General features: G+C 40.9%; 1 protein-coding gene across 3 annotated transcripts in view; it reads left to right on the top strand.

Moving 5' to 3' along the window:
- Window positions 1–23654, top strand: part of DUSP8 (dual specificity phosphatase 8) — a 118617-nt gene that overhangs the window by 75773 nt on the left and 19190 nt on the right. The window contains exon 1 of one of the 3 annotated variants that reach the window (XM_042446425.1): window positions 16244–16426. The exons of the other annotated variants lie outside the window; for them this stretch is intronic. Within the exon in view, the coding sequence (XP_042302359.1) occupies window positions 16309–16426 (118 nt within the window). The 5' untranslated portion in view covers window positions 16244–16308. Of the gene's footprint in view, window positions 1–16243; window positions 16427–23654 lie in introns of those variants that run through there. 3 annotated transcript variants of the gene reach the window in all.

Below are 23654 nucleotides of genomic sequence, written 5' to 3'. Positions count from 1 at the left end.
GGTTTTTAAAAGAAAGCGTCTTTTTAGACCATGTTCTCCTGGAGTTTGTTATAGAATGGAAAGGAGAAGCCAGGCATAGTCAGACATGCCTTCTAGATTTTAGGAGAGCGGATTTTAGTAAAATTAGAGAAATCCTGGGGGTGATCCCATGGTCAGGAATACTAAAAGATTAAGGGAGTTCAAGACAGATGGGACTTTCTCAAAAGGGAGATACTGAAGGCACAATTTGAAACAGTTCCAGTGAGGAAGAAAAATGGGAAGTGTCTCAAGAAACCAGGATGGATGACTAAGGAACTTTCAACTGAGCTAAGTTTGAAACAGAACATGTATAAGAAATGGAAAAAGGGGGAAATCACAAAAAAGGAATTCAAAGAAATAGCAGGCATGAACTCAGGCTTGCTAGAGATGTTAAAAACAATAAAAGGGGCTTTTTTGGATATGTCCGCAGCAAAAGGAAGAAGAAGGAAATGATAGGGCCACTGCATGGAGAAGATGGTAAAATGTTAACAGAAGACAGAAAAAAGGCAGAATTACTCAACACCTTCTTTGCCTCAGTCTTCTCAGAAAAGGAAAAGAGTGCTCAACCTGAGGATAATGGCGCAGAAGACAGAATAGGGGAATTTCAGCACAGAATAAGTAAAGAGATAGTAGAGGAATACCTTGTTAATCTAAATGAATTTAAGTCTCCAGGACCAGATGAACTACATCCAAGAGTATTAAAAGAACTGGCAAATGTAATATCAGAGCCATTGGCAGTATGAGAACTCCTGGAGAACAGGAGAAGTCCTAGCAGACTGGAGGAGGGCAAACATTGTCTCCATCTTCAAAAAGGGGAAAAAAGAGGATCCCAACAATTATCGTCCAGTTAGTCTGACATCAATCCCAGGAAAGATTCTGGAGCAGATCCTTAAACAGAGAGTCTGTGAACATCTAGAAAGCAATGCCATAATCACAAAAAGTCAACATGGGTTTCAGAGAAAGAAGTCATGCCAGACAAATCTAATCTCTTTCTTTGATAAAATTACCAGCTTGTTAGATGAAGGGAATGTTGTGGACATAATATACCTTGATTTCAATAAGGCCTTTGACAAAGTTCCCCATGACATTCTTGCAAACAAGGTTGTAAAATGTGGGCTAGACAAGGCAACTGTTACATGGATTTGTAATTGGTTGACTGACCAAAGCCAAAGGATGCTCAACAATGGCACCTTTTCATCCTGGAGGGAAGTGACCAGTGGGGTCCCACAGGGCTCTGTCCTGGGCCCAGTGCTATTCAACATCTTTATCAATGACTTGGAGGACAAAATTGGGGGCATACTTATCAAATTTGCAGATGACACCAAATTAGGAGGAATAGCTAATACCTCAGAGAACAGGATCAAAATTCAAGATGACCTGAATAGACTAGAAAGCTGGGCCAAAGCTAGCAAAATGAAATTCAACATGGAGAAATGTAAGGTAATGCACTTAGGGCGGAAAAATGAAATGCACAGATATAGAATGGGCGACACCTGGCTTAATGAAACTACATGTGAAAGGGATCTGGGAGTCCAAGTAGACCACAAGTTGAACATGAGTCAACAGTACGACACAGCAGCTAAAAAGGCCAATGCGATTTTAGGCTGCATCAATAAAAGTATAGTGTCTAGATCAAGGGAAGTAATATTGCCACTATATTCTACTCTAGTCAGGCCCCACCTGGAATATTGTGTCCAGTTCTAGGCACCACAATTTAAAAAGGATGTGGAGAAATGGGAGCATGTCCAAAGGAGAGCGACTAAAATGGTGAAGGGTCTGGAAGCCATGTCCTATGAGGAACGACTTAGGGACCTGGGGATGTTTAGCCTGGAAAAGAGAAGGTTAAGAGGTGATATGATAGCCCTGTTTAAATATTTGAAGGGATGTCATATTGAGGAGAGAGCAAAGACTAGGACACAGAACAATGGATGCAAGCTACAGCAAAAGAGATTCCACCTCAACATTAGGAGGAACTTCCTGACAGTAAGGGCTGTTCGACAGTGGAACACACTTCCTCGGAGTGTAGTGGAGTCTCCTTCTTTGGAAGTCTTTAAACAGAGTCTGGATGGCCATCTGTCGGGGATGCTTTGATTTTGATTTCCTGCATGGCAGGGGGTTGGACTGGATGGCCCTTGGGGTCTCTTCCAACTCTGTTATTCTATGATACTATGATTCTATGATTTAGAGGTCTATTTTATAAACCCCGTTTCAGAAAACTGTAAATTCCATTGCCTGCCTAGCTGTCTAAAGCTCTTTCTGCATCCATTGTTGTTGTTGTGCACCTTCAAGTCATTTTCTACTTATCCCATATTTAAGACTAAGGACTAAATTTGCAATACAGGTGTGGTTTGCCATTAGAATTACAGCTTATTGTATAGTGGGTCCTTTGCATTTGCTGGGGTTAGAGGCACAAGACCTCCATGAAAGTGAGGAAACCGCAAATTAAAAAACACGATTTTTTTTTTCACCTGAGAGAACACCTTTTTGCACTCTCTAGGTCCTCCAGCCGAGCTTGACCATAGAATTGTGCTGGAGGACCTACAAATACCTAGAGGAATGTTCTTTCTAGGAATCTCTAGTTTTTGTAGCACAATATCTGGTGAATATTGGCCATAGAGTTGCATTGGAGGACCTAGAAATTCCTAGAGATAACATATTATTATTACATATGATTTTTCACTGGAGAGAACATATTATTGTTACAAATTCTCACATTTACGAATAATCAAATCTGTAAAAGTCAAAGCTGCAAATGTGTAGTATGGACTTGGCCTCAGAGGGAGCGATCAGGCAGACCCAGCAACATCAGGGACTGTCTGAAGGAAGAAGCTCCTCCCTCTTTTAACTGTCATCTTGGCCTCAGAGGGAGTGATCAGGCAGACCCAGCAACATCAGGGACTGCCTGAAGGACGAGACTTCTCCCTCCTTTAACTGTCACCTTATATTTGTTTTGTATTCAATTTTTACTGTACACCGCTATGATCATTGCGGAATAGCGGTCTATAAATAAAACATATTATTATTATTATTATCATCATCATCATCATCATCATCATCATTATTATTAAAACAATGGCTTTTGAATATGAAATGAAGAATGTGCAAAATTCTTGGTCTGACTTGTTAGAAACAATTTTGTTTGTTGCTTTACTGCTTGCTTCAGCAGTAACCTCCTTAAATGCTTGTTAACAGTGGGTGTTAATGGGGTGCCAACAAAGCAGTTTACCAGTAGCAAACCAAAGGGGCCATTAAACTCTACACACCAACAGGAATCTCAGTGAAGATCTCTTACAAACTTACACTTAGGTTTATTAGGTAGCTCCAAACTATCTGCAACAGATGCGGTTGATTCCTTAGGAAGATGGCATATAGCACATCGTTAACCACTGGTGCTCACCTCACAATTCCACTCACCCAATACTAATGGGATGGAATTCCTGCATGGGTGTAATTGATTGCTGTTCTGTTATATAACAGGGCATCGTAAAGTTTTAATTATCACCTTTAAAATTTTTTGACAGAAAGTTTGTTTTGATTTGTAGTTAACTTTTCTCTATGTAGTCACCATCCAGATTTACACATTTTCCCCAGTGTTTCTTGACCTTCAGAATACCATTATTGTAGAAGTCTGCAGATTGTGCCTTAAACCACTCTTCCCCTTCATGAATGACATCATTTGTGTTGTCAAATCAGCGACCTCAATCTTTCATTTCTGGGAACAAGAAAAAGTAACTTGGTGAGAGGTCGGGAGATTAAGGCGGATGCTGCAAAATCTCAAAACCACATGCCCTTGCTTTGTTAACTGCAACTTGAGTTGTGTGAGCTGGTGCATTGTCAGCTAGGAGATGAATGTCTCTGGAGAGCATACAGTAGCATGCCATTTCTTTTTCAGAGCATCTTGCAACTTGTCCAGAAGATTGCTGTAGTATGTGCCAGTGATGGTTTGTCCCTCTGCAAGGTACTCTGTGAGAATGACTGCACAACAGTCCCAAAAAAACTGAGAGCATGACCTTCCCTTCTGACTTCTGCACCTTTACCTTTTTGGGGGGGGAGGGAAATCGGCATGCTTCTACTCCATGCTCATCGTTTTGGTCTCTGGATCGTATTGATAGATCCAAGATGCATCCATGGTTACCAGACATTCAAAAAAAATTCTCTTCATCCTGTTCCAACAGCATCAACATCTGTCTCAAAAAGTCATGCCATCTTTGTTTCTGGAAAGGGGTTAGTAAATGTGGAACTCAGTGTGCAGACACCATAGATGTGTGCAGTTTGTCATCAATAATTTTCCACACACTACCATAACTGATACCAGTTCCATTCATGATCATTTGGATGGTTGCTCATCTGTCTTCCAAGATTAAATACTCCACTTTCTTCACTGTGGCTACATCATCCGTCAAATGGTATTCCATATTGGCTCGTCTGTGAGGGACATGTGACCAGTTTGGAAATTCCTTTTTCACCTCTTAATAGCGTCATAAGATGGGCAATAGTTTCCATAAACTACTATCATCTCATTATGAATTTGCTGGACACGATTACCCTTCAGATGCAAGAATGCTGTGAACCTCAATCTTCTCCATCTCACACTTCAGTCACTTTTGGCACAACCTGTAACAAAAAAGGACACAATGAGGTGATTTTCTCAACATCATGCCCTTAGGGATCAATGATGACACTGACAAAATTTCATCAATATACCATAATAATGTCCAGGTGATAATTATTACTTTACAGTACCCCCTAGTATGTCTTCCAGTCAACTCCAACTTAATGACAACGCTAATGTGTGGTTTTCTTGGCAGGATTTATTCAGAGAAAGCTTGCTATGGCCTTTCTCTGAAACTGAGTTTGACCCATCCAAGATCACCTAGTGGATTTCCATGGCTGAATGGGGATTTGAAACTCATTTTCTGCAGTCCTAGTTCAACACTCATACCATGCTGGTTCTCTTAATTGATTTATTGATTTAGTCATTTACTGTAGGTGTATATTTAAAACTTATGTGTATATTTAAAATGTTTATACTGACCATTTGGCATATGTCATGAGGACAATGGTTGTATGTGTTTGCATGTGCATGAGCAATAAATTAAATCAGAGATTTCACAGTGAAAATTAGTTAAATAAAGCCAGGATGGTTTCAAAATATTAGAATGTTATAGCAATAAAAACTAAATGGTAAAAATTAAAGATAAAATTTAGACCCAAGGATTTAATGCCTGCTGCAAGAGGAAAGTCTTTACCTGGTACCTAAATGTTACCATTAAGGATGTTAGTTGGGCCTCTCTTGGAAAAAATATTCCACAAATGTGGGAAGCGCTACTGAGAAGATACTTATCAATACTTTATACAATGGACCTTATCACACATTGGGGGGGGGGGGGTGTTGCAGCTCAGATCCACAGTCACTCCTGTTCTAGTAATGCAAAGCGTGATGTTTTTCCACACCAGATCCAGAGTCACTCCTCTCTAGCAATGTGGATTGAGGTTAAAACGTCATGTTTTTCCACACCTGGTTGCCTTTCTGTTGTCCTTCCAAAGTGAGGGGCAAGCAAAGTCAGTTCAATTCCAAGCAAGCCACGTGATGTGGACTCAAGCAAAGGGGAGTGAGTGCACATTGTATTACCACACCAGAGCATACTTTGAGGGTTCAACAATTCAAATCGGCACCTTTGCACATGCTCAGTGGGGCTCTGGATGCTGTCCTCCTTCCCTGTTCCCTCCTTAGCTATCCTTCATCGGGGTCTAGGAGAAGGCAGGGGATGATGGAATAGGTCGCGGTGGGTTCCTGGGGCCAGGATCGGGATGCAGGAGCAGTCAGGGGATGATGGGATAGCTCACTGGGGGCCCCTGGGGCCAGGATCAGGATGCAGGAGCTGTCAGGGGATGATGGGATAGGTTGTGGGGGGTCCCTGGGGCCAGGATCAGGATGCAGGAGCAGTCAGAGGATGATGGGATAGGTCGCGGGGGTCCCTGGGGCCAGGATCGGGATGCAGGAGCACTCAGGGGATGATGGGATAGGTCGCTGGGGGTTGCTGGAGCCGGGATTGGGATTTGCGTGAATGTGTTTTGCAATAAGGGACAGGGTTAGGTGGCAGAGGGGTGAGGGGGATGCAGGAGCAGTCAGAGGATGATGGGTTAGGTGGCAGGTTGAAAGAGTGGAGCAGATCAGGGTCTAGGAGAAGGCAGGGGATGATGGGATTGGTGTCAAGGTGAAGCAGGGGAGCAGATCGGGGTCTAGGAGAAGGCAGGGGATGATGGGATTTGTGTCAGGGTGAATAAGGAGAGCAGATCAGGGTCTAGGAGAAGACAGGATGATGGGATTGGTGGCAGGGTGAAGGAGGGGAGCAGATCGGGGTCTAGGAGAAGACAGGGGATGATGGGATTGGTGTCAGGGTGAAAGAGTGGAGCAGATCAGGGTCTAGGAGAAGGGAGGGGATGATGGGATTGGTGTCAGGGTGAAAGAGTGGAGCAGATCGGGGTCTAGGAGAAGGCAGGGGATGATGGGATTGGTGGGAGGCTGAAGGAGGGGAGTAGATTGGGGTCTAGGAGGATGCAGGGGATGCAGGGGATGATGGGATTGGCTAGTTGGCAGAGAGGAGGAGATGGATGAAGGAGGGAATGATGCAGCAGGGGCCAAGGGGGGTGGCATCAGAGTGCTTTTCCACGCCAGATCAAATCGCAGTGCAATCGAAGGCAGCCTGGAAGCGAATTCTCTGGAGTCACTTTTTTTCCTTTTTTACCAAAATGAGGGGTGACTTCAGAAACACTGCTGAAACAATTTGCAAGGGGCTCCCATAGAAATCAATGGTGTCTGATAAAACAGTCACTTTATGACATGAAACCGCATCATTGGAAGTGCAATCACTTCGGTAGTGAGCTGGAACTGAGCCACAAAACCACCAAAAAACTCTGTGTGATATACTCCAATATAAAACTGAACTAGTTTGCCACTGTTTCCCACCCCATATATTTAGGATTTTAATAATTAAGATTCCAAGGAACAGATCAATATCACTTCCATCCCTACGTAATCATGGTCATTGATAGCTTACTGTTCAATACTGTAAATTCAGGCTGTGTTAGTGTCTAAAACAAGCTGCTGGGGTTGCAGTGCCAGATATGAGGCAAATATCTAGGGCAGGGAAAAGAAGTTTGGATAAGTAAAAGCTAGGTTTAATTCTTGGCATTTAATAGTTTTAATTCATGAATGAACACTTCAGAATGAATGCAAGAAGTTCAGCACAAACATGCACAAAAATAGTTTCAACTGGACCTTTAACTTCTTTAGGCCCGGGGAAGAAAATTTGTCAACCACTCCTAGACAGGGTCACACTTCCCCTGAAGGATGAAGTTCGCAGTTTGGGAGTATTTCTGGATCCGTCTCTACGTTTGTCATCTCAAGTAGATCCGACGGCCAGAAGTGTTTGGTACCAACTTCGGTTGATACGCCAACTGCGACCCTACCTCGACTGAAAGGACCTTGAAGCTGTAGTACATGCTCTGGTACTCTCTCGTCTTGATTTCTGCAATGCGCTCTACATGGGGCTACCCTTGTATCAAGTTCAGAAGCTCCAATTAGTGCAAAATGCGGCCGCCAGGTTGGTCACCGGATCCTCGAGATTTGACCACATAACACCTATTCTGAAAGATCTACACTGGCTTCCAATTAGCTTCTGGGCACAATACAAGGTGTTGGTTATTACCTTTAAATCCCTACATGGCTTGGGCCCAAGTTACTTACGGGAACGCATCTCCCTTACAATCTGACCGCACTCTTAGAACAAATGGGAAGAAATTGTTAGAGATACCAGCATCTAAATATGCTTCTACTTCCCAAAAAGCATTTAATATAGCTCTCCCAGACTATGGAATGGACTCCCAGAGAAGATCCGCCTTGCTACATCCCTGGAAACTTTCAGGAAGGCAGTTAAGACAGAGCTTTTTCGACGTGTATACCCACCTGACCTTCTATGAATTACAGACTGTTTCTGTATGGAACGAGAGCATCTGCCCCCATCATTGTTGATTTTATGTTTTTAACTGTGGTTTTAACTTGTGCGATAATAATATTGTAAATGTTTTAATTGTATTTTTTTAAACTCTGTTGTGATCCTGCGTCAATCCAATTGGGAGAGGCAGGAAGATATAAATAAACTCTATTATTATTATTATTATTATCATCATCATCATCATCATCATCATCAAAGTTCTTACTAAAAAGCTACAATTTGCACACATTGTATTACGTACTGTAAAATGTTATCAATGTTAATGGCATGAACGTACTCAGTTCTGTTAAGACCAAGCATATCCAGGTGAAGTGGGTTTGGCCTTTGTCTTCCTCACAGGCTGAAGGAGTGTGACTTGCCCAAGTGGTGGCAACCCAGTAGGTTTCCAATTATTTGAGCAAGGATTTAAACCTTGGTCTCCAGAGTTGTCCAGCGCTCAAACAACTGCACCATACTGGCTCTTTGCATTCATTGGTTTATTTCTGGTAAACTGTGTTGTTAGCATCTCATGAACACCTGCTGTTACACCTTGTGTTTGCAGAAGTTTCTACAAAGCAAGTACCAGATGCAAGTGTTAATGAAGCATTTTAAAAGGCTAGCACTTCAGCAAATCACCACAACAAATCCACAGCATGGGGCCTATGCTGAAGAGGGCAGTTAAACTAGTAACCTGATGTCCATAATAGAACCTACTGTGGAGCTGCCTGTGGACACTACAGTCCTTGGATTGCTAATTTGCCCATGCAGCAGACCCACTCTATATTCCTTACTGTTTAGCTCATTTTGATTTGGAATTGTCATGCTGCATTATATTACACTTTCTTTGAGTACTCTAGTCTTAAGAAAAATAAGTCAATGGCTTCACAACAGAAGATTTACCCTTGAGTGTAGTGATGTACACATGATATTTTATTCATGCAAATGCAGTCTCAGTTGTTCCTTTGCTCAGAGGTTACATAGAAGTAAACTGTAGGGAGAAAATCCTTTGGCATGTAATCCCATTGAATGCTTTTATATAGTTTTGTTGATTCACAAAGAGCTGGCACTGAGAACAGCTAGTGCTGTCACTGAAGCCTATTACAGAAAGATTTTTTTCCATTCAATATTTATTTGTTTTGGCCATTTTCCAAGTGATGTTGCAAGTTTTTAATTGTGCCAGGATCTGCCTGCATATACACTGTTAAATGCTGAAGACTTGCTTACATCCACAGAAGCTTCTGCAAATACCTTTGTTGTTACAAAAATTACTTACATCCAAAGCCATCTGTTCAGTACAGTGAGCATATTGTGCCCCTTTCTTGAAATACACATATACAAACCTGCTGTAGATTTTTTGGGGGAAACTAGTCCCTGCCTAGGACAAAGAGGAGTAATTCTCAAGCTCTGGACTGTCAGTAACAATCACACTCTACATCAGGGCTGGAGAAATGGTGACCCTCTAAATATTATTGGATTTGACCTCTCATCAGATCAATCCAGTCAGTAATATGGGGTTGCATTTGAGCAACATCTGGAAAGCAGTAAATTCCCAAACCCTATTGTACATATATGTACGTGAAGTCTTCAGAAGCGGAGCAGTTTCACAAACCACAAGGAATTGGCTTGAAGCCTTCTTCCCACTGCTTAGAAATTGCCTTAGGTTTACACTTATGCCATTGAATTAAGGAGCCATCATGACTTTTGAGAATTGGACTATGTTTCTGGAGACCAGAGTCTGAATCCTTGCTCAGCCATGGAAACCCACCGGGTGACCTTGGGCAAGTCACATATTCTCAGCTCCTGAAAACCCCATGATAGGTTCGCCTTATGGAAAGCATGCACCTTATGAAGCATGCGACAACAACAACAACAGCACCAATGAATTAAATGTGATTTTATTCCAAAGTGTGGTAAATTTACCCCAAGTAACGGTTACAGTAGGGACTCCTTAGACTTTGACACTAACCTTGAGTAAGTATCTGCTGTTTTCTAATTGTTCCATCAATTAGAAGATAATATGGACAGTAACCCTAATTTCAGTGTTTGGGCTTCAGATCTATTTTGCCATGAAACACTACATACTCTCAGGGAAGAATATGTATGCAATATATCACCCTTGACCTTGCAAGAGTAAATTTTCATCTGTGCAGACAAATTATGACTGACCATATTTATCACACATATTCATGCTCTGTTATGCAATTGTGTAACAGTAATGCAAATTGATATCATTCATGAAAATAATCTATTTAAGATAAATCTTTCCCAGGGTCATGACCAGCCTTTAATAAAGATTGGTGATGAAAATTTGCAACCTTTATTTCTTCTATAATAAGATAAAATATTGAATTGGTGCACAGAAAGATATTGTAAAAGAGAAGTAAAACATTTCAAAACCAGTCCTTTTTCCAAAAACAATTCTTAAAGAAAACAGGAAGCTCAAGATGAAACTACTGAGGGCAAAATAAGGGCATTGTTACCAAATAAGAAATATTCCTTCAGTATCAAAATCACTAGCACAGAGACATAGCTGTGTTAGTCTGGAATATCAGTATGCAAAGGGATCTTGTAGCACCTTTGAGGCTAACTAGTTTACTGCACTGCACTCTTATAGCACTGCTATTCCACTCTAACTGCTCTGGCTGCCTCCTATTGCATTCTGGGATTTGCAGTTTAAGGAGAGGCATTTAGAATTGTCATTCAGAGAGCTCTTAGGCCTCACAGAACTACAAGCCTCAGAATGCAACAAGAGGCAACCAGAGAAGTAAGAGTGTAGTGCAGTAATGTGACCTATTTGTGAAAGACATTGTAGCATAAGCTTTCATAGACTTCGTACAAATCTGTTTCACACAGTTAGGGGCCATTCCTACTGGGCATATAATGCGACGTATATTGTTGCGATTCCGACTCTGATTTTTTTTCCAAGTCGTAATCGAATCTGACCCATCGTTCCCATTAAAAATGGGTGCAAACAGATCCAGGTTTTTTTTACCCCTGTTTTCGTTCCCATTGCTATTTCCCCTGTGGTAATTTGAAGTGGGTTATTTTGCTCCCTGTTCCCATCGCCCTTCCGAAACCTCTTTTTTTTTAAAGCAGCTGTCAATCAAGCACCTAAGCGCTTGACGTCACAGCCAATCAGTCGCTTAGGCGCTTTTCCCCTCCGGGAAAGGGAAAAGGCAACCTCTATTCCCCTCGAATCCCTTTGCATCCCAGTCTTCTGTTTCTTCCCATAGTCCCTCTGGAAGAGAGAAGGAGCCTCTGTTCACCCTAAATCCCTCTGCATCCTAGGCTCTTCTGTGTCTTCCCTGCTTCCCACTCCACCGGGGGAAAGACTATGCGAATGGGGGAAATGGTGCCGGTAATGCAGGAAAGAGAACAAGCGGGTGACACCCTGGGCACTGCTCCTCCAATCCCTTAGTTCCCGAATCAGACACCCTTGTCGTTCCCATTCGTATGCCACAAATCAGACTCAGGAGGCACAGGAAAACTCGCTGAAAATGCACTGTTAAATTAAACTGGTTTATCAACCACTGATTTGGTTTTTTTCAGGATAATTCGATCACATGGGAGTCAGATTCGAATTCCAATGGGAACGATATCAGAGCAATGCAGATCGAATGCACGCTCAAATGGGAACAATGCACCATTATTTGCATCCTGATCCGCATTATAAGCTAGTGGGAATGGGGCCTCAGTCTCAAAGATACTACTTTGAACAATGATATAAAAATACAGTTTAGGCATCAAAAAAAAGGGAGCAGGCAACGTTACAAGAGAAGGTGGACATAGCAAATACAAGCGTTGTAGGTGTGAATAGTTTTCACAGTTTCATCCTACAGTGCTAGAAACTTGAGGAATGAAGAAAGGTTTTCTTGGAGACAGAAGTCATGGGGGTATTTATCTCTTGGTAGCTATATCCCTGGGTGAGGCATTTCCAGTTACTTGTATGTATTGTAGTTTGTATATCCAGTGTATGTATGTGTTGTGTGCCTTCAAGTCGTTTCTGACTCATGGCAACCCAAACACGAACCTATCATGGGGTTTTCTTGACAAGATTTGTTCAGAGGAGGCTTGCCTTTGCCATGGCCATCCTATGAGGCTGAGAGAATGTGACTTGCCCAAGTTTCATGGCTAACGAGGAATCGAACCCTGGTCTCCAGAGTCATAGTCCATAGGCACAAACCACTACACCACACTAGCCAATATAGGTCTACAAATTGCAAGCTTCTCTGTGACAAGATTAGATTGCCTAGAATAAAGCAACTGCATTATATGTACATCTAAAGGAGCACTGGAAAGAACAGAGTAGACAAAATTCAGTGTAAAAATACAAACAAATGGCCTCCCAAAGAAAAGTGAACTGCAGTGAAGAAATAACTTGAAAGAGGGTGATGAGTAGATGGTTGCAAAATGCAACTCTCCTTTGTCACCCTAAAAATAAGTTGTGTCTCCAGGATAAGGTGTAGTAGCCCAAAAAGTTCCTTACCCTTCCCATGAAGCCCAGTCTCTAAAATTGAAGAATTTCTGTATGCCGAATCAGGATTTTTTACAAATGTAGTGTTAGCCCTTTAGCTTCCAACACACCCACTGTCTCCCACTTTTATCTTGTGTTTTCTGTTAACAGCTGGAAAGGTGATTTGTGTGAACAAGGCACACCCTACCCTACCCTTCCCTTCCCTTCCCTTCCCTTCCCTTCTTTGAAGGTGAGTGGAAAGGGAAACTAAGATGAGACAACCTAATAAGGGGGATCTATGTCCTCCTGCGCTGCAAGATCTCTATGCCCTATTCTAGGTATAAGCAGGAAGTGGAAGGAATAATGAGAAACTTGCTGGTAGGGCTGAGCTCGTTTTCAGCCATATTCAAAGTGACTGACCACCAGGAATTGTAATTTTTGGTCAAAATCTTAAGATTTTTCCAAGTATTTCATTGTGAGAAAGAGACCAAGCTAGGGCAATCGAATGTGCAAGTTGAAATTTGTATTCTATAGTGTCCAGTTTAGTGATCCTGTCATCAAAATATGTTTTTCTGCTTCTATAATTATTTTTTTAAATATACCACATCCACTACACACACACCAAACCAGCTTTTGTAACACAAAAAGACGAACAAATGGATCCTAGAACATATCAATCCTGAATTGTCCCTGGAAGCCAGGATGACTAAATTGAGGTTGTCATACTTTGGGTACATTGTGAGAAGGTGTGATGATCTAGAAAAGACAATAATGCTAGGAAAGGTGGAGGGCAGTAAAAAAGAGAGGAAGAACTGCATAAGAAATGGATAGACTCAGTCAAGGAGGCCCTGGCCCTGGGCATGCAGTATCTGGGCAGACAATAGGGGTCTTGAAGGTGTCTCAGTCATGGGATTACCATGAGTCAAATTCAGCTAGAAGGTAGTTAATAATAATAACAAGAAGACAAAACAAGCAGTGAAATTTTAATACACACACACACACACACTCCCATTTTAAAGACACAAGACTGAGGCTTTGCTATGTTTTGTGACTTCTCCATTGGTATGTAATAGTTGTAGTATCTATAACCTAGGAACAGTGTGCCCACATCATACGTGGGTGCCTTTAATGCAGCTTTCAGCTTATGCTGAAAGCCCCACACCATTTCCTGTATGGCACACACGCCCCAGTGCACCGTGTGCACAAGCTCCATTATTTTCAATGGGGCTTGAGCATAGGCAGAACTTGCAGTATGCGGCAGGATCTGGAATGAATCCCCCGCATAAGGCAAGGGATCACCGTATTCAGTTCCCAGTCCTTTTATTCATATTACTCCCATCTTTTGCCTGATTGTTATATTTACGATGGGTTTTGTTGGATGTGAGCAGGGTAGGAATGGTTACTTTTGAGAAATTCACATTTTCAAGACAAATGCTATCATAAGACATTTTTTAGAAAAAATATGGGATCTTTTTTTCTGAAAAGTCTCCTAGCCATAATATGAAATGGCTGGAAAAGTCCCATCTCCATCGTTTCAGAAAGCAGTGTGTGTGTGTGTGTGTGTGTGTGTGTGTGTGTGTGTGTGCCAGTGCCAGTGCCAGTGCCAGTGCCACTTCAAGTGATCTGTTGACCTATGGTTATCTCATGAATTTTATAGGCTATTCTTTGGCAAGAAATATTCAAAAGTGGTTTTGCCAGTTCCTTCCTATGAAGTCTTAGCCTACGGTACCTGGCATTAGTTGGTGGTCTTTCATCCAAGTACTAGCCAGGCTGAACCTACTTAGGTTGTAGGATCAGACAAGATCTGGTGCCTTCAGGGTATTTAGACATTTTAGGTTTACTAAATTGAAAATATTGCCCAGTTTCAAAATATTAGGAAAACACATGTAGTGCTATCCAAAGTTGTGTTCTTATTCTCTAGCTTCATTGTAGCACAGTGGCATGACATACTGATCAAAAGAGGCAGGCCATTATAGTTCCTGAGAAGTAACTGGAAACAGCATCTCATATTTCAACATATTGCCTCTGTTTTAAATACTCTCTGTGTGCGCGCGTGCATGCTCGAGCATGCCTCACTAAACTCCATCTCACATGTGACAATAATCAGCCCCATATTTGTTACAATAAGGACTCTCATTAGAACACTGGTTCCAATCATGGAGAGGGAAGGGTTTATTTAATGCTGATGACTTCATCTGGAGTGATGTCACTGTTAAGGAAAAACACTGAACTCCCATGAAACAGTTCAACTTTGAATTCCTTGGCCTTCTAAATCTTTGGATTTAAAGAGACAAAGCATCTTATCCAGTATGTCTAATCCTGTACAGTTTTCCATAGAGGCAAAGAATGATTTGGTCATACAGAGACCTAGAAAGCAGCACAGATATGTGTGTTTAAAGAATATTGAGAGGTCTGGAAGAGAGTACCGGCATGTTTGGCCAATGTTCATCTTCTCACAATAGAACAAGGGGGGGCTTCATTTATAAATTTTAGAGGTCTTACTTGGCCTTCCTGGGGACCCAACATGTTTCACACAAAGTGACTGATCCAAGAATTTAGGGGGGTAGGAATCAAGCCTTTAGCAAGGCAACACTGCACTCAGCAGTGGCTGATAACTGTGTGCCAGAGCATCATCTTGTCCCTCTGTTTCCATTGTATTAGCTGCACAGATGGCAAGTAGCCTAAAGTGAACAGGAGTGTGGAGGAGAGTATAGATTTGAAACAATGGAAGGTACCTATAGAAAGTGAGGATGCAACCAGGAGACTTGGGTGACAAGCATATTTAGGCTCAAAAGACAGGACAGGGAGCCTTCTTATACTAAATCCAACTATTGGTTATTTTAGCTCAGCATTGTCTACATTAGTGTGGGGAAAAAACTCCGAGCATTTGGCATCCCCACTGCCAAAAGTGCTGCTGAAAATCAGCAGAGATGCAAGAAGATAGCCCTCCAACAAGCATTGGTTTGGGTCTCGCCTACTGCCCCTGGTCATGAGTTGATTGGAAACAAAGGCAGTAAAACCGAGGCAGTAAAGCTTTGCTTTTCCATTTGAAATTACAGAGTACCCTCCTTTGAGAACCTTGTTTATCTCTGCCCAGTATGAGGCCCCAGCTAGGCCACTGTGTCCGAACAGTGGGGTCAGTCTGTGAGCTGAAGCTGATACAGTGTCCGCTGTGCCTCCTCCTTTCTGCCACTTATTTGAGACTAGAGACAAAGAGCATGCAGCCAACGGATTAACAGGACTGCATGACATTCCAAAGCTTCATATTACCATGCAGATATATTAACCTGTCAAAACAAAACACACCAAAGCAGGCTTCTCTTGCCCCTGCTGGCTGCTGTTTGTGGTGGACAGTTCTAGAATAAGAGCAGGGTGGGGGTGATGAGTGGAATAAAAGGGGGATGTTGTTGCTTTAAGCAGCTGAGCAAACCATATGCCAGTAGCGTAGCCCTTGACTTAAACTGCATGTCTGTGTGCTGAGTAAGGAATGCGGTTGCATGCCTGACCCGTTAGCTATGACTGCTTCTTGGTCGATCAGCACGGCAGTTGCTCATGTGCTGAGCTCATTCAAGCTTATTGGAGTCAGTGCTGCGCATCAGGGAATGAAGAGAGGAGGAGAATAATTCCTGCTGAGAAGGAGCATGAATATTTCTGTCCCATTCCCCCCTTCACTCCCCTTTTCATTTCTCCTCTAAGAGCTGGGTCTCAGGGTGTCTCCAGCTCTCCTCTCCTTTTTTTTTTTTTTTTTTGGAAAAAAAGGAGGCTCCCTCCCATCTCCACCAGCTGTTGTTTTCGGAGGGCAGGAGGTAGCTATTGGAGAGACACAGCCCAGCTGCCTGGATGCCTTTGGATATTATGATTGCTCCCTCTGAGGACCAGTTCTGGCCAGACATGCACAAGGGACAGATGAAGCTGAAAATCAGGGTGAGACGGATGAAGGAGAACAGGGACATGAGAGGTTAGTTTTCTGGATTCTGATTTCTGTTTTTCCTGTAGATGAGGAAATGCCTGAGAAGCGAATGGGAAAAGGGATTGAATGAGGAATAGTTTCCTTAGGCTGGACATCTTTCTGCCTTGAAATGTGCAGGGGTGTGTGTGTGTGTGTGTGTGTGTCTTGATACCTGATATCTTGCAGTCACTCGACTAGGGGAACAACAGTACAAGTTTAGCATGTTGGTGGTAGTAACAGGGGCATAGGATGATAGTGGTAGCAATGCCCATTTTCCAGCATGTGTAAGATACAAGAAATGGGCATCAGACCCTAAGCATGCATGCAGAAATCTCATGTGTGAGCTATGACTTTGGGAAACATGCTCGGAATTGGGCTGTCAAGAATGTGGCAAAGTAATCCTATCTTAATCCCTCTCATCTCCTCCCCAAAACTTAATTGACACATGTACTGCTGTTTCAGGATCTCTTTACTCTCTGCTGCAAGGAAATGGGCATTTAGTGGTGATGGTTCTCTGAGTTTCACTGGCTGGTGCCACATATGTAATGCTTTGGTCCACTTGTCAAATGAAGGCAGTTGATTTTTTTTTTTACTTTAATCTCAGAAGACTGGAACTTTAAAAAAAATGTTTAATTTTACTGTTGAGGTGAAAGACCTTGAAGCTGGAGTGCAATAGGGAGCTCAGTGGATGAAGGCAGATTCTTCCTTTCTTATGTAACCCACCACACATTCACTTCTCCAGGGCAAAGGGGCAGGGAGCGGTGGAAATTTCCTGTGGACATCTTTATGCATGAAGAAGCATTGTACATTCATTGCTGCCTTTTTTAGAGGTCACTTTAGAGAAGTCAGCAATGCACAAGATGATGTGCATACAGAAGGAAGAGAAATGGGGAAAGAAATGATCTCTAAAAAGAGAGTATAAAGGCAGTGGTTGCAGAAGCCATAAAAAAAAACCCACATTCTACTATCCTCACTAAATTTTCTTTGTTTCTCACCCTGACTGACTGCTTTTCTCTCTTATGGAATGATCCATGTATCTAAAAGGCAGCAGTTTATTACTTGCAGAGCTAGATAAGGAGGAAAAAGCAGCTGTGAAAACTAGAATGACCTACATTGCCAAATGGTGGAACTAGGAAATATTCCCATCATTCCCTCACTCTTTACAAAATGGGTGTCCTCCTACGCTGGGCATTGGAAGTCTTTTTTTTAAGTCAGGAGATGCATAGTTCAGAAATGATGCTATTAATAATAGGTCATTTGTGGGTATGACACATTTCTCTTTACTTAGAACCAGTAAAGCTTGTCCTGGTGAGGAACATCTGGACCAGCAACTCAGAAGGTTAATTCTTCAGCACTGTTCTTGCCCAGTCTTTTAGAAAAAAAAAACACACTTGCCTACTTAGTTGAGCACTTTAGGAAACATGACAGAGTTGGCAAAGGCTCAACATTGAAACATGATTGGTGGAGGACAATGAATGTGGAACCTTTGTGGCTTCTGTTGGGCAGATGTTAGCTCCTGTACAGTCAAGGCACTTGATGTATCTTTTGGATATTGTTTTTTAAGCTGTAGGGCACATTCACAATACCCAGTTACAGTACTGTGATTCCACCTGTATTATACTGATTCCTTTGTATGGAATCTTGGGATTGGCAGTTTAGGGAAGGGCATTTGGGATTTTCAGCCCACAATCTCTAGTGCTTCACCAAACTATAAACCCCTAGGATTCCATAGTATTTAGCTATGGGAGTTAATGTGCAGTCATAATGCTATAATAGTATAGCATGGCAGGGCCCTAAGATTTCTGCTCCTAAGTACATTTTGGATTCACTTAGGTGTGACAGTTCTTGAGCTTCTTCCAAAAAAGAAAAAAGAGAGAACCTGTATTAATATAGTAAATATAGGGGAAGAGAGAAGATATAATGATATTAGGAGAAGTTTGCTGCTTTCAAGTTATCTGAATTGGGGAAAGTGGAAAAGCATCATCCTAGAGCTGAAGTGAGAATAATAATAATAATAATAATAATAATTTATTTATATCTTGCCCAATCACATGGAATCCAGGCAAGTTACAATAATAGAGGAGTACAATATAATACAACACAGTTCAAACAATATCAAAAGAATACATTACAAATAGAAAAAGATACCTGATGGTGGCCATGATGCCAGCAAAAGAATAGTGTAGCAGTCACAACAAGGCCATGGAAAGGGAGATCAGTGGATATGATGAGGGAAAGCAGTGATTCAATGTAACAGGATTATGAGGGGAAACAGCTGCAAGAATCTACTGAGCTTTTACCCTACAGTAATAGAATTCAAATAGGAACTTGATGAGGTAAGATCCTAAAGCTACTTAACATGAGGGATCAGGGGAGGCAGTCTCAGAAGAGACTAAGAGAAAGTGCCAAATGTCTTTCAGAATACTGCTTTGACCGCCATAAAAAGGTCAGTGTTTGGCTTTGGCGAAACGGCAAATGTTGTCCTTGCACAAGGGGCCAGTGAGGCTGCTTTAGAAATGTGCTGAACATTCTGGCTGCTCTGATAATACAAAAAAGGATATTATGTAGAATTGGCCATTGTCCAGCAATGGGTGAGCTAATTGAGCTGATATAAGGAGTGGAGCACCGTTTGTTACTTGAGGAAGGAAGCCAAACCTGCCTTTCACTAATCCTGTAAGGGGGAGAAAATGCTGCCAAGTGTCCCTGCCCTGTGCATGGGCTTCAGTAGAGAGTGGCCGTAAGCATTATTAAAATGCTATTTTGCTATTTCTGGTCTGATTCAACAGCCCAATGGCACTGTTCAGTTGGGATGGTATTTTAGTGTCCCATCCTTGCTTATTCTAATCTGAACAGAAGATGCATACACTTTGAAGAGTAGATATTCACCTACATGCTTTACCTTTTGGTTTTTATGGGTTTTTTCCTACTCAGAAATAAATATCTATGCAGGAAAAATGTCAGATGTGAAGCAGCCCTGGAAGTGGTGTCACTACTTTCCTCTAATTTGTTCAACTATGTAAAAAAGTAGCAATTTGCATGTGTCAAAGCTAAATTCAACTGGGCTTTGCATGTGACCAAAGCAAGCATACCATTCATGCTCTAGAACTCTCTGCTTTGCATTGAAACAAAAGAACAAAATCTTGGCTTTTATCTTGCACTTAAAGGACTGGATGGCAGACAGCAGAACTTTTAGCAAAAAGGAGGTAAAGCTGTGAAAGCCAAGGAATTTGCTAAGGCTGGACTAAGATTTTCAAGGACTACGATTTCCAAAAGCATCCTCATTACTCATTATGAAATAGATGCTAGAGGAAACAGGGGCGTTTCTCTAGGGATTTGCCACAGGGCTTGTAAAATGGAAGAGTTGTTAACATTTGGATACAGTTCTCCTTACGCAGCTTGACTGTCTCTTTGTTGAGTGTCCATCCCTTCCAGTGTAAGATTATGGAATTAAATCTTATTTTTTAAAAAAAGGAGAAAATAATAATGCCCTTATGCTTTGGTAATAGTATAATTTTTACTTTGGAGGTGGAATGAACAACATGATAGGAGAATGTTTTCAAATTGTTTTATAATTACATTTCCTTACAAAACAAAAGGGCATTTATTTAATCATAAGCACAAGAAAAGTTTATTCAAGCATTCTGTGAACTGAGCAGCACCTTTTCACTCACTATTTTAATTGCTATTGCTATAATAGTTATTGGTTCAGCACATTATAATAATATGATCTCTTTTAAAAACAAGAACTATTTCTTCATTACAGACGAGGAATGAAAGGACAGAGATAGTAACACCACATACCTGAGATTATACATAAAGTCTTGTGCTCTGCTTCAGAAAGAAGCAACACCCTGATTTCATATCCAAGAGTCATTAATGTGGATTACAGTCCCTGTCTCACCCACAGACATGCATTGAAAATCTTTAAGAATGCCATTCTGAGTATTGCAGGATGGTTAAGGAATGTCACTGCATTGCTCAACTGAGTTAAGGCATCTCCAGTAAGCACCCTTCGTTCTTCTGTTTCATGTTTATGAAACAAAATCCCTGTGACACCAGCTACTTGGGAAACACTCATGTAGGATGGGGAGAAGCACCAGGAGTCATAAGATAGTGTATGTTTATTTGTACTGTTGTCTGTGCACCTCCCAGAAGCATCTTTTTAATAAGGTAGTCTGCTGCAGAAGAAGCTGGCAAGAAAAGTCACATATCAACACATAACATGGACAACAGCTGTGCTGTGGCTTTCTGTCAGGTACATGTGGGTTTGGGTGAAATCCTATTTTGGGGTACATGCCCTTTAGCACCTCTAGCTCCTGTTAGATTTAAATTTTACCACCTGACTTGCCTAGCAGGTGGCTTCATGCTCCATGGAGTGGGGGAATCCCTTATTTTCAAAGCAGACATTTTAAAAAGGTAGTGTAGCACCATATTCATATCAACAAATAAAGGTCCCTTTTTTCCTACTTGGCACAAATAAAATATAATATTTCAGTACTAATTATTTGTTGTCCAAAACAACAACAGAAAAATAGATTATTTGCAAGCTAACTAGATCAAACCCAAACTGGCATAGCTCCTTCCTGCTGAGGAGATATTTCTCCTGGCTCCACCTAAATTGGTCCAAGGTAGGCATCTGTCTGGTTGCAAGGCATAGATGAAAATACCTTTTCATCTACAGAAGAATAGAGTAAAAATGCATGTGCCCTGCAAAGAAAGCATAGGCTGGCTGTACCTATTGTCTTCACTGACACAACTTTGGTATGGCAAGAAACAGATGGAAGGGTTGGATGGTACATTGTTCTCCAAATTAATAAACTATCATGTGTGAACCATACAGATGCTGGCATAGTGAGTGGATCCCGCAGCTTTGTTTTAAATTGTTGAAGGACTGATATTCAATTGATCCATGCCACAATGCAAACTGCAAAGGCTCGTTGCACATCAGTGCATACAGATGTTGAACTAGCATGTAGCTTTTCTGCCTGCATAAAATAGTGAAGAATCTGGGCTGTTCTGAATAACCGCTGTATTTTCTTTGATGCCACAGTTGCTAGACTTATTTTTAAAGATGTTATTCAATACATCATATGTTTTAATGAAAAATTTCAGTGGGGTGATAGGTGGCAAGTTTTTGGTTTTTTTTTAAAGATCATTGTTCCAAAGAATAAGAGCATTTGGTACAGTACTTGAAAAGGTGGGATGAACAAGAGGGAACTGGCAAAAACTGCAGCTGTCGTTAAAACCAGCCACCCTTGAAACAGAGGTATATGGCCAAGAACATTAGCAACCTGAAGATGGTTAGAAGGTGATCTTGACCGGTTCTCTTAATACAAATCAGATTTTAGTGTTTGGTTTTAAAAAAACAAACAAATATTTCACGGTGTGTCTCATTTTTTTTTAATAAAGACCTTTCCTTAAAAGTCAAAAATGGATGTAATACAAACAAATACAAATATTCATATGTAATCTCCTAAAATTTCTATGTGAAAACAGTAAGGAGGGAAATCCATCATTCTAAGGTTAGCTACAATCAATCATACTGTTTTAAAAAATGTTGTGGGCTTTCTTCTAAACTCTAAGGCTTGCAAATTATCATAGTGATTAGGATGCAGGAGATATCTTCCCCTACAGGTCCAGAAACATGTTAAATCTCTAAGTGGAATGTGATAAAACAGAGGAAAATGTAGCCAAAGTAGTGTTGACAAGGTAAAGGAGAAGGAGAAGATTAAGAAAGAGGCATATTTGTGGATGTATAGAAGAAGGTACTGGGTTGGTGATATGTTTCTCCAGAATAAGAGAGAAAATCAGTAGGAGAAATGGAAGATGTCACACGGGCAAGAGATGAAAGGTTGGAATTAATAGTAGGGAAAAGGGTGCAAAGGAGGAGGAGGATTCACAAAAAGTAGAAAGAAGGTGGAAATCCTTTTGTAGATGCTCCTTCTTCTTGCTGATTAGTAACAAAGAGAAATTAAACATCAGAGAACAGGAAGAGAATGGCAGGCAAATCAAAAGGGAAGTGTGGCCAGATAATCAGTAGTAAAATAATAATAATAATAATAATAATAATAATAATAGTAAAGTGATTACTTTGAAAATGGAAGTAGCCATGAGAAAGAAAGCTTGAATAGAAGTCGTGCTAATCCAAATCAATAAAAATAAAAATAATGAAAATACCAATACTGGAGAGAAGTAGAACAAAGTAGATAACACCCAACTAACTGAATGGTGGTCAGAAAAAGGATGAAGGTATAACAAAGGATAGCATTAAAAGCTGCAGAGACATTTGTGAAAGATGGCAGTATTTACAAAGAAAGAGGATTTCAGGTGTGTGTGTATATGTATATGTGAGAGAATTATTTTTTATGATCAAAAACATATTAAGCACTTGAGTATAAACAATTGATAAGCACCACTGTAGAAGCAGAATAGTGCCTTCTCAAGCAAATGAACTGGAATGTTATATTTTCAATATAATATTTTTTTATTTGTATGATTAGTCAGCAAAGATTTCTTAGTGATTGGATGCTAACCTATGACTTTCAAGTCTAGCTTTATTGACTTCAGTTTCAAGGTAAGGAAGACATCTGCTTGAACTCCTGGGATATTCTTTCTAAACAGCTGCTACCAATCTACTAAGAAGTTGATAAACCATGACTAAATTAAATGAGAGTTACTATTTCTGTCTGTCTATCTATCTATCTATCTATCTATCTATCTATCTATCATCTAGCCACCTTTCTCCCAGAGTGGGACCCAAGGCAGCTCGCAGATAAAATTGGTAAAAAACCTACCAATGCAATTTTTAAAACAATTAAAATAATTTCATTTAAACAGTATAAAATTACATTAAAATACAAAGTTAAAAATACAAGTACAGTACACACCCCAATAAGATGCTTGCTTTGGAGAGAGTTCATGTTCCTTTGGAGTAGTACAGTACCAAATACTGTACTAGTTTAATTCTATTTTAATGCTCACTTTGTATGTTTTTAATTGTATTTTATTTTTAAGTTTGTAAGCTGTTTTGTGTCCCAATTTTTTTTTGGGGGGGGGGGAAGCAGAATAACAACAACAACAATAACACATTGATAGTTCTCCCCCACATTCATGTTTTACTTTGATTAGTCATTGTTGTGGCCCATCTTGATGTACATGTTTAGGAAAAGTATCATCTCACTCTTGTAGAAAGAGGAATACACCCAGCCATGAGGGGTACTGAGGGGATCTCTAAGGG

The sequence above is a fragment of the Sceloporus undulatus genome, chromosome 1, assembly GCF_019175285.1.
Source record: "Sceloporus undulatus isolate JIND9_A2432 ecotype Alabama chromosome 1, SceUnd_v1.1, whole genome shotgun sequence".
In the NCBI taxonomy this organism is placed as follows: Eukaryota; Metazoa; Chordata; class Lepidosauria; order Squamata; family Phrynosomatidae; genus Sceloporus; species Sceloporus undulatus.
This window is presented reverse-complemented; position numbering and strand designations above follow the sequence as displayed.